Below are 12,039 nucleotides of genomic sequence, written 5' to 3' on the forward strand. Positions count from 1 at the left end.
ACACAGAAGTTGTTTAAAACACACAACAAGCAGTGACATAAATGACAATACAGTATTGGGAGGGGAGGGGGAATGTTCCTGCAAGTATTAAAACACCATCAACAGCATTAATATAACAACCTCTAATTTCACCTACTGTCTTCTACCACCACATCTGGTTATGCAACACGTTGACTGGGTTGATCCTGGGACTCCATGTGTTATACGAGTTTGCTAGTGTGAAGCTGGAGCGCAAAAAGCCAGCCCCGATCCCCAAAATACTCCTCTACAAAAATGTCCTGCCAGCTCTAAGCACTTTCCTAACCAATGCTGTTCTGCTCTGGGGGACACCAGGGCAGAGCAAGGGCAATGCGATGCACACACCACAGAAATACACTAGAAAAGGAACATTTTACTCTGCAGAATACGAGAGCGACGTGCAATGAAGATCTAACGCTGCCACCAGGGCCCCCTTTCACCTGCGGGCTCCCGTGTGCTGCGCTCGGCCTACAGAGCAAGGAGCTCAAGGGACAAAGTGCCTGCAGATGGTGGTGACTGCGGGGTGGAAATACGGGTGCTGTTACCGAGCGCTTTAGCCAAAGCTGCAGCCGCCCATGGCCGTGGAGCCGGGAGGCTGCCGGCGGCTGCTCTGCGCTGGCTGGTCCTGGAAAGGCAGGTCCGGAGCGGTCAGGACAGCTCGTAACAACCCACTGCAGCTCTCCGAAGGCAGGAGTCTGCATTCACATTAAGTCAGTCTCTAACAACTTCTAGTCTCCATCAGTACTGTTTTATTTGTTTAATTGACTCTTGACTGAATGCTCTCATTGGCTCACTAGTTTGTTTTATCCCCATTTTTTGGCCTTAAGAGCCATCAGTTATTTGTCAATATTTACGGGTGTCCTATTCTCACAACTACGAGCTCCTCTTTGGGTCATACCACAGCACTCACACAAGGAAATAAATCTGTAAGCGGGGGGGTGGGACACATGATGTATTCACTGAGAACCCCAAGGGTCATTAGCAGTAAAATTGCAGAAGATAAAATTTCCTTCCTCCTTCCCAAGGCTGAGTACCTGTCAGGCTTTCTATTACTCCTGGAAAAAGGACAAGTTGTTAAGGACAAGTGCATGGTGTTGATCAACAAGGGTGGCACGGGATTTCCACCCTCTGGTTTTTGCTTAACTAAGTAAATCTTAGCACCTCAGTTCATTAGTTCATTTTTACCTCAGGCAAAAATCTTGCTAATGCCTTTTATTAGGCTTTCCAATTAATTAATGTCACATGGTAAACATTACTGATTCTTCTTTTTATGACTACCTGAAACTATGGTTACACAATGGCCTTTACGAGATGTAATTCTTTTTTTAGTTCTGAAAGAGGTCCATTGCAAGGTTTACTGGCTCAGTTAGTGATTTATTGTAGCATTGGCAAGATTTTTAGTTAGTGGCTCACTGAAAGTTATTCTTTACCGTTAAAATGGTGGACTGCAGTGTCCTTTGGCAATTGTTAAGCAGACCTGCCACCTTCTGTTTGATCATGATAGGCAATATGAGGAGTTTCAATCAAACAGATGTACGTAAGAAATGGGAAGGACTTCTCCATACACAACTACTTCCTTAGTGGGCAGGAGGAATTTTTACATTTGTATGGGGGAGTGTGTGTGTGTATGGTGTGTGCGTAGCAGCATATATTTGATATACTTTTGTAAATGAAAAATACAGAGGATTTCTTTAAAAAGGGAAAGGTACAGAAAAAATATATCACAAAATAAAGTACAAAACAATGGAGCTCGGGGGGAAGGGGAGAAATGGATGTGATTTACAATGCGTTAAATTCCAAGCCCTGGCGCCTAGGCTGAAGAAAGGCTCTCTGGATGCGAAGCGGCTGCTCGGGTGTCAAAAGGGGTAGAATCCAGCCTTCCGCTTCCTGTGCCAGCAAACAAGGGAAACAGAGTCAGTGCTGAGCACGGCCGGGGCCAGGGAGGCCGCGCGGCGCTCGGCAGCGCAGGGAGAGCGGGACACAGGGATACGCCGGGCAGCCCGCGTAAACCCCGGCGCGTCCGCGCGCGGGGAGCTAGTCCGGTCCTGGACGCTGAGACAGACTTCGGCCCTGGAGCTTCCCACTAAAAGTCACTCCCAGTAACTCCTGCTGTGCCTGCATTGTTTTGGGCTGCATTGTTTTGGGGCCCTTCGCATAGCATTGGAGACCATAAAGAGCCGTGGGGGAGTAAAACTAAAGTTTAACAAAATACAGAGCAAAACACACTGCCTTTTTTTTTTTTTTTAATCCTTCTTTTCCCTGACTTGGCCATAAAGGACAATAAAAAGTGTTTGGTGTCATTGGATTTCTAAATATCTTGGAGAAAAACATCAGTGTTCAGCTGTTATTTATTTAACTCTCCAGGAGAGTGGCCAGGGGGTTCAGCAGGAGTCTGTGTGGGTTGAGGTACTAATATTTTTGGTACGTGTGGGTTTCATTACCACCTCATGGAGGTGAGCGGTGAAATTCTTTCTGCATGTTCTCTTATGATATTTGACTGTTGGACACAACAGCATCTTTACAATTCCACGTGTCTTCCTTCTCCGGGGCTGTAAATTACTCCTAATGGCAACACGGAATAGAACAGCTCTCCAGGGAAACTGGGGACTATGCTGGCTTCCCTGGAGGCCAAGCACCCAAACTTCACAAGTTATCTTTAAGAAAATAAAGCTAAAAGGAAGAGAAAAACTTTTAAATTGTACTGCCTATTGTGATGGGACACAATAGATGTTTATCCTTCACCATCTCCTCCACTGGCCTTGTAAGAAATGAATCTGTAAGCAAAACACAGGTACTGATAAAACCAAGTGAGAAATGGCACACAGGAGCAAGAGGCAAGACCAGTTCTTGAGGCTCTTGATACAGGCACTGCCTCCAAGTGATCAAATGGCACTTGGCTCTGCGGCACCAAATAGTACCCTTGAAATATTGACACCACTTAACAGCAGGTAGAGCTGTTGTTATTTGTAATGCCTGTTGTAGGCCCTTATCTTGAAAACCTAGACCCATCTGGGATAGAGACAGTCCCAAAACAATGTGGCTCCTGCTCCACAGGCTGCCTGGATTTTCAGAACATCTCACATTGTATCGCAACAAGCACTTTCATCATTAAAAATGAGGCTAAATCCTGTGGGTTTGCCTGCTGGCTTACATCCTAGCGCAGTATTTTAAGGAATTTCTATCCGTGTGGAATCATTTTACAGAGTGCTTGTTGTTTCAGATTGCCTATAAATCATGACCAGTTCAGTGATGATTGATTAAGAGGATCTAGAGATGCTTGTCTGCAGGGTTAATCACACCTTTTCTTTTCCTGCTGTCCTGCTGTTCTGACGCAGGGTTCCGAAGCAGGGAGCTGACTCCAACCTGCCACGGGAGAGCACCCAGCAACACTCACCTCGAGCAGTCATGTCCCGTCCATGACGAGGGGCAGTAGCATCGGTTTGGCCGTATGCACTTCCCACCGTTCAGGCAAGGCGACTGGCAAACAGCTGCAACACACATAGAGCTGCATTAACAACCACACACCCCACACACGCTCCAACATGATCCAGGCCCTGGAAATCCAGACTGCGCCGTGCTGTTTGGAGTGAGGCATACATAAACATACATACAACATAAACACGAACTGAGAGTAAGCTGCAAAAGATGGTTTGCTTTGGAAAGGGCAGCCGCAGGCAAACAGCTCTGCCGAAAGCGACTCTGCTTCCTCTGCTGCTTCTGCTGCATTGTCTTATGCTGCCTTACAAATGCCATTTTATTTGCTCCAGGCTGAGGCAGAAAAAGGAATGCAAACAGAAGTAGGAGGAGGAGGAGAAGAGCCCGAAGATCAGCAGTAAAATAGGCCTCATTTCTGGAGTGCGACACCTAAACAATAGCCAGAACTCAGTTCAGACAAGTAGAAACCAGATGTGGTAAGAAATACAGAAAGAGGCAGAACAGAAAAAAAGAAAAAAAAAAAAAGACCAAAAAGCATTCACAAAATGAAAATGAAAAAGCATTAAAAAAAAAAACAGAAAAAACCCCAGACTTTCAAGTCTTCCCTATCAGTTTTGAGACTAAGGAGGTAAACCACAGATTTTCACAGACTCAGTTAATGAGCTCCATTGAGGTACACATTTACAGAACAGGACAGCTGAAAATCATGAAGTCTCTTAAGAAGATAATGCCATATCTAGAGGACGGACCTAAAAACACCAGTGAAGACAAATGAAGGAGCAAATACAATAATGTGTAAAGGAAAAGGAAATGCACTACTCTCATTCCTTTAGATCAAAATATGAACAGACAATGGCAGGATGTTATAGACTGTTAATTACAATTAATTGTGCAAAAAATTGTACAGTTGTAAATTAATTGCATCCTATTCTGTGTATTGAAACGCACTTCTGAATCTGGAATGAAACATGTGAATGAAACAATTCTGGCTCTTCCTTCATGCATGTAATTAGTGCAATGAGATCAGCAGTAATTCAAATATTTCTCATCTCATTTTGTTCTGTCATGGCAAAATGTCAAGACCAGTGGTAAAGTAAGAAGTGGTTTAGCAACCTCATATATGAATGGACTTTTGTACAAATGCAGCTGCCCCATAGATTTTTTTTGTGATTTGCTGAAGAGGAAGTCAGCCTGGGTAGATTTGAAAAAAATTGAAAAAAGTTTTTTTTTAAAAAATCCTCCTCAGCCATATACACTGTTACAGCTGCAAAGGTTATGAACTATCAGCTGAAATGCTGTCTGCTTTGCTAGGCAAGCATCCTTCAAAGAACAGGAGTTCTCAGTTAAAACCTTCACTTTGGGATTCTACTTTGCAGGAAGGTTGAATCTGTAGTGTATCACAGCTTATCCTCCCAGGCTCACTATTTTTCTAGATTATCAGGTAAGCAAGTAATGTCAAAATTCATTAACAACAACACAAATTCCTACTTTAATTCACCCTGTCAGCCACTCTAAAGACCTTCAGGATGACAAAATGAGACCTTCTTGTTATGGGCTCATTAGTAATCAGTTATGGTGGGCCTGAACAACAAAAATACAGTGAACAGACTACGCAATAATATTTAAAAATAATTTTAAGATTTATTTTAAGATTAAAAAGCATGTCAATGATCACTCAAATTTTATGGGTTTTTACTGGCTACTACCACTGGGATAAGCCTTCCAGACAATAACTTGTGCTCAGTCTTGATATGGAAGTAAGCCTGTCACATATGGATTCAACATTATCCCTAATTTCAAATTAGCTTCACCTAACATAAGCAGACTTGCCCGGACACAGAGCCCTGGATCACTCTGCACCACTGTCGTGTGGTGTTACATACCTGTGAAGCTCAGTTAGGTGGAAGTAAGAGGTCTATTAAAATGCAATTTTCATTAGTTTTGTTAAGAGTCGTCTGATAAGTCACTTAATTCAACCACCTTTAAACACATCCTCTGCCCTCTTACGTGGCTCAGGGCTCAGGACTGGGTTGGGCAATGCTTCACAGAAATTCCCTATACCAGACAGCCGTGTGGCAAATAACCTCTGGTACCTGCAGCTCCCTTATCAGTTTAATGGTGAACTGCATATGCTGAGGCTGGAAATGAGAGAAATTCTAATCCTTCCTGAGAACTCTGTTTTACCTTTCTCCCTGGAAGCCTCTCCTCAGCACTGCATTTTGTGGGAAGATCGCTAGTTAATGTTGATTGTCCTTTCTGGGAGCAAGCTGATCTGAGGATTGGGATGAGCTAAGACTCATCCTGAACAAAAGAATATTCGGAAAACAGTGTGTAGCTGGGGAGAGCAAATCTGCTAGGAATGTTTTTGCAGAGCTGGGGTATCCTGCGGGAAGCTCCTATTTGGAGCCCCTGAGGGAACCGTGCTAGCTATTGATGATAGCCACAGAAGAGGTGGGTGAGTTTTACCAGTATGGCAGCGTGATCCAGTCCATCCAGGGGGGCAGTCACATTGGTAAGGGGCCACACAGCGACCTCCGTTGAGACAGGGCAGGATGCATATTGCTAAGGAGGAGAACAAAAGCAATGAAAAGAATTACCACACGTGGAAGCCGAGAAAAAAGTGTCACAGTCAGAATGGCACTTTTTTTTTAACAAGAAATGCGAGCACCTGCCCCGACGAGTGTTTGTATGCAGTATCAGCAAAGTTGAACTATCAGCAAGGGATAAGTTGTGAATAAAATGGGCCGGAAAGGAAGAAGAATGTGGACAAACAAATGGGCAGGCTGGAGCAATTGCATGAATCCTTTCAGAGGACTGGAGGTTCTGTGCACGCTCAGGGAGCGGCCAAGGATATTTCCTTGTTTCTCAAGTGTAGTACCTATATCAATACCTACTTCTGTGAGAGAACCATGCTTTCATCACGAACTATCAGAACTTCCTCAATGTAACATTCAAAGCAAGGAAATTATGCAATAACTTTAGAAAACCACTTGTGATTATGCATTTGTGAGCACGCACTGGTGGAAAGATGAGTTGGAGCACAGAACAGCACCTCCACTGGAGTTCCATGGGAGGATGGATGGGACTGCAGAGGCCTGGTGAAGTTCTTCTTCCTCCACTGCACTGCCAAGATCAAGCTGAGCAATTACAGCCATCTTAGACAGGTGAGGATTGTGACCTTCCAGGAGTTCACAGGACTAATCCATATCACCAAGAATTAATACTGTTTGTATCATCAAGTTTGTGCAGTCCTGTGCATTTTTAAGGGTGGTCAGACCTCTCTAAGGATGATTAAGACTCATATGGGTCTTGTTATCTTTGAAATGAACTATTGGTGGCTTCACCTGTGGTGTGGCCCTGAGAGACCAGTGCTCAGTGCTTGTACTCAGAAGTGTTGACTTCCAGGGCAGACACCCCACACCAAGGAAAGATGGTGCATGTTTTACGTGCCCTGGTGCATCTCGCTCATCAGAGCTCAAAAGGAGATGTAACTAACTAGCCGCATGAAGCCCTTTCCCCTCTCCTCACTACCTGTGCCGAATGAGAGGGAGTACGGAGAGATGGTGCCTGTATCTGTGTGGAGTGTAATCCAGCCAGTCAGCTGCCTGTTCCTTCTTTTCATACAGGAAGACAAAGGTCTGAACTGGGACGGCAGATCAAAACAACCAGGGGCATGCAGTTTGTCCTCTGGTCCTGGAGAACGCGCTCAGTATCGCACCCGCGCTAAGGCCAGGCACACCAAGCGCAGCTCTGAGACACAGGCTCACTGCCCTCCTGCCGAACCTGTGCAGCAGAAAGCACGGAGCTTGCCCGTTTGGCTCGGCGGGAGGGGATGGGCACGGGGAAACCCGAGCAGTGGCCACGCGAAGGCACCACGGAGCTGGAGTTCGTCCCACAGAGGAAGGCCGAAGCGCCAACTCGCTGCACTTCCTGCTCTGCAGCTGGAGATCTGTGCCACGCTGCAGGGGCTCTGCTCTAGCACAGGCTTGAGAGAGCCTGCAGAGGTAGAATTAGGGGATAATTTTAAGATGTAATACATCTGTCTAGCAATAAGGTCAAACCACATCTCTCTCCATGTGCTACAGGAAGCGGGGTCACTCCCTTCCATATGTCTCCATCTTCACTTGGAACAGGGTCATTGTCATCCTCTCAGCTACAGGTGTCCCTCTAAAACTTTTGGGCCATACTCTGTTCCTAAATGCAGGACAGAACTTTCCTTTCTATTCATGTAGACCCATGCCAAAATACCCTTCCAGTCACAAGGTCTCTTCTGCTTGAGCACTGCCACCCTGAAAGGCACAGGCCTTACCAACCCCTTCTAATGAGATCACCACTGGGGAAAAGGGAAATAGGGCACAAACTGGCCTCCCATGGCACCCAGGGAATCTCTGCAGACACCAAGGTCAAAGCTGGCTCTTCTCAAGCAGAAAAGGTCCAGTTCTCTAACTACACAATACAGAAAACTAAGGCCAGCCAACCATTTATGGAGTACAGATCAGGAGGGACGGGACTGAAAGATATCACAGCTGTATTATCTGACCAAGGATTGATGAGGTTTATAATTATAGAGCAATAAAAAGGAAGCCAAGAAAAAAAACACATCTACTGGCAACACCCTTATCTCTTTTTGCTCTAATTCCTATTCTTTTCCCCAAATTACCATGCCTTGTCATTAGAACTATGCTTTGGGGAACTGAAGCAAGTTTTTCAAAGACAGCAAAAGAACAGCCAAATAGGGAATCTCATCAATTAAAGATTAAAGTTATTTTTGGCTTGAAGATGTCAGAGGATGGTCATTTATCTAGAAATAAGCAATCTACTAGTCAGTCCATTCAGTTGTTTCTAATTTGTAAAGAAGAAAAGTTATGTTTTTTAAGGTTTTGGGCTCTTACGTCTTTAACTTCCCAGCCAGGTTCACTATATAAATTCAGTCTTATTGAAAACATCCTTAAAACTACGCCTGAAGCAGATATACATACGCTCTTCACAGAGACGGCCCATCCAGCCATCGGGACACGAGCAGGCGTTTGGTCGCTCACATACTCCACCATTCTGACACGGGAACCGACAGACAGCTGGAAAACAGAAATGGTCACGTCAGACCCCAGGAGGTTATTAGCAACCGTTCGGCATCTTCACAGATTTTTGGATTTGTAAGCTCTAGTGTAGGAAAGTAAATGTAGTGAAGCTCAGAAACAAAACTTGGCTTTGATTTCGAGGATTACATCATTTTCTGGCTGTGTGCTTGTGGCTAGGTACTGTGAGTGAGCAAAGGTGGGAGGGAGCACATATAATATTATCCTCTTCATGTACAGTGAATGATTAACATGATGAGGAATTGTCTCTGTGCTACTGGAAGAGTGAAACATTAGAAGTTTTTAGTATAGCCTGGCAAATTATCTGGATAATGTTTCAAGGCGGATACTGTGCTTTACCTGTTTTTTTTTTTCTTTCTGTTTTGTAAAACAAACAGAATTCTTATTTTTTTCTTTTAAATTAAATCCAAAATAAAATCAAGCTTTCCTCTAACCTTGTTACAAAACCCAAAGATAATGCTGTCTGGTACAGTAAAGGCTTTGTCAATAAGGCATGATAAAGACCCGCAGCGGCACATACAATTTTTATGCACTACCATCCCCAGAGATAAGCATTGCTCTGCAAGGGTGCAGCGGCAGCACAGAGAGCTGTTTTCTCATGCAGACCAAAGTGTGGTTATCATCAACCTCCCTTACTGCCCATGCTGGCTGCTGCTCCTCGTCGAATACGACTTTTAACAAGGACCTGATCATAAAAGTGGGGAACTTAAAAGTGTCCTCTGTCATGCTAGCTTAATAAGTTGTCGTGACTTGAGACAGACTTTGGACTTTATCATCATTCATCTGCATTGCACTGTATCTTGGCTAGCACACCTAGGGAAACCAGGCCCACTTTGCAAAATGGGTGGCAAGCTAACTTCAAACATGTTAGACTTAAAGATCATTGGAGCAAGCACGAACCGTCTCATATGGGTGTGCACACTACATACACGAGATCAAAAACTGTGGCTTTTAGATGACACTACAGAACAAATAAGTAATCACACTAAGTTTCAATTAGTGGTAGTTATGAACAAAGCATGACCTCAGGAAATCCAATCTGAATTGTTATGTGCATCCTATCTTTAATAACTTACTAGAGTAGTGAAATATGAGCTTGGGCTTTGAAAGTGTTTCAGATCTCATTGAATTTTAGTGTCAAACACAAACAGTGGTTTGGCACATGGAAAGACTGCTCAGACTTGAGATCCCCACTGGAAGGAATGCAAATTTTCCACTGATGGAGCCAAGCTTGACTGACATTTGTGGCTAATCCATGCCAAGATGCAAGCTACAGCTTGGGGCCACCTGAAATACAGCCAAAGCTTTTGTCTTTTTCTTTTTCAGACTCAGAGCCCTTACATCATATGTCAACTGATACTGAATTTAAGAAGATGTCTTTGGTCCTGAGAGGGTCACAGAAAATGCAGTACTTTAACAGATATTTTGCACAGTTTTGTTATAGATATGTAAACAATAACATAGACAGATTGTTTCTTTGTGATCACTAAATCACAGAATCACAGAATGGTTGAGGTTGGAAGGGACCTCTAGAGATCACCTAGTCCAACCCCCCTGCTCCAGCAGGGACACCCAGAGCACGTGGCACAGGGTGGCATCCAGGCGGGTTTAGAAGATCTCCAGAGAAGGAGACTCCACAGCCTCTCTGGGCAGCCTGTTCCAGGGCTCTGGCACCCTCACAGTCAGGAAGTTCTTCCTCGCATGGAGATGGAACTGCCTGTGTTTCAGTTTGTTCCCATTACCCCTTGTCCTGTCACTGGCCACCACGGAAAAGAGCCTGGCCCCATCCTCCCTACAATCACCCCTCAGGCACTTGAACATGTTGATCAAATCTCAGCCTTCTCCAGACTAAACAGGCCCAGCTCACTTAAACAATAGATGCTCCAGTCCGTTAATCATCTTTGTTTCTCTACACTGGATGCTCTCTGAAAGCTGCTTGTCTCTCATACTGGGGAGCCCAGAACGGCACCCAATACTCCAGGTGCGACCTCACCAGAGCTGAGCAGAGGGGCAGGATCCCCTCCCTCAACCTGCTGGCAACGCTCCTCCTCATGCAGGCCAGGATCCCATTGGCCTTCTTGGCCATGAGGGCGCATTGCTGCCTCATGATTAACTTGGTGTCAACCAGGACTCCCAAATCCCTCTCTGTGGAGCTGCTTTCCAGCAGGTCAACCCCTAGTCTGTCCTGGTGTCTGGGTTTATTCCAGGTCTGTTTGTTAGTACCAGGTCTAGCCCCTCTCCTTGTTGGCCCATCAACCACCAAGAAGTTATCTGCAATGTTCTGCAAGAACCTCCTGGACTGTCTGCTCCTAGCTGTGTGGTCATCCCAGCAGACATCAGGGCGGTTGAAGTCCCCCATGAGGACCAGGGCCTAAAGCACAACAGCGCGCAGATTAGATTTTCTATGTTCTATGAAATGTCATGAAAGTTCAGGACAAAATCATTTAAAGCTTTGTGTAATCCACACCACTCGAATGATATACCATGAACGTACAACAGGACGATGGGGATAAGGCTGACATATAAGTGGTAGCCCGAGTTGAATCCACAGCCCAAGAGAAATGGCCTCTGAAGCCTATTCTGCCTGTCAGCGGAGGGGCAGATGTTTCAGGAGTTTTAGGAGTTGCTTGGGATGCACCTCCAACCGCACTCAGCAGCTCAGGATCTCAGGTCAGCATCTTTCCCTGGGTTTGTGCCCAGGCCCTCGTTGTGAAACTCTGAATGAGTAAGACATTATAATCTCTAGGTGTGCACTTGTTATGCCCTGATTTAAGAGGAGAGAGACTCTGTGCCTGTAGCTGTGGGGATTATTATTCACTCGGCAAATAAGGCAGGAGAAAGGCTTACGGCGGGGAGTTAAGTCAGGATCTTGTTCTCCTCTCGGGCTAGCATGAAAGTAAGCAGGGCAGATGCACTGATCTAATGGGGACAGATAGGCAACCACTAATAACAACTGCAGTTACTGTAGCAGGTCCCAGCTGTCAATGTGAAATGTTCCTGACAATTATCTCTGCAGGACACAGAAGTTACACTGGTGTAGCACTAACACAGTTAAGGAGGTAAAAATAAAAAGGCCTCTGTTCTCGCCTCCACCACAAATCTTTCATGTGGTACCAAGTGAACAATTTTCCCTAAGTCTCAGAGCTGGCCCATCAATATATTCTTGTTTGATGACCAAGTACGAAATTCTTGCCTTGCACCTCACCAGAAGATCATTCCTGGTCAGTGAGATGCACGCACAGAGCAAATACATGGCACAGATTTCAAGAACGACAGATGGAAGTGGAGCTGGATAAGCTGGGTGAATCTGTGCAGATCGCCGAGTCCCACAGTGCTCGTGATCCACAGAATCGGGATGACCCATCTCACCCCTGGGCCTCAGATCAGGACCTGGCCTGCAATCTTACACTATTAGCAATTCGGGCAAGTGCAGCTGTGGTTAGAGCTCTCCCAAAGAAATGAACAAGTCTGCTTTTTAATTATAATATTT

At 45.1% G+C, this 12,039-nt stretch overlaps 1 protein-coding gene across 1 annotated transcript in view; it reads right to left on the bottom strand.

Annotated features, from left to right (window-relative positions):
- Positions 1-1,104: 1,104 nt before the first annotated feature.
- Positions 1,105-12,039, bottom strand: part of SVEP1 (sushi, von Willebrand factor type A, EGF and pentraxin domain containing 1) — a 122,515-nt gene continuing 111,580 nt past the window's right edge. The window contains exons 47-50 of the mRNA XM_088533663.1: positions 8,433-8,528; positions 5,920-6,015; positions 3,413-3,506; positions 1,105-1,905 (exon numbers count right to left, since the gene is read on the bottom strand). Coding sequence (XP_088389789.1) covers positions 1,875-1,905; positions 3,413-3,506; positions 5,920-6,015; positions 8,433-8,528 — 317 coding nt within the window. The 3' untranslated portion in view covers positions 1,105-1,874. The remainder of the gene's footprint in view (positions 1,906-3,412; positions 3,507-5,919; positions 6,016-8,432; positions 8,529-12,039) is intronic.

Source organism: Tinamus guttatus, unplaced genomic scaffold, assembly GCF_059628265.1.
Source record: "Tinamus guttatus ecotype Peru unplaced genomic scaffold, ASM5962826v1 Tinamus_guttatus_pri_ptg000513l, whole genome shotgun sequence".
Lineage (NCBI taxonomy): Eukaryota > Metazoa > Chordata > Aves > Tinamiformes > Tinamidae > Tinamus > Tinamus guttatus.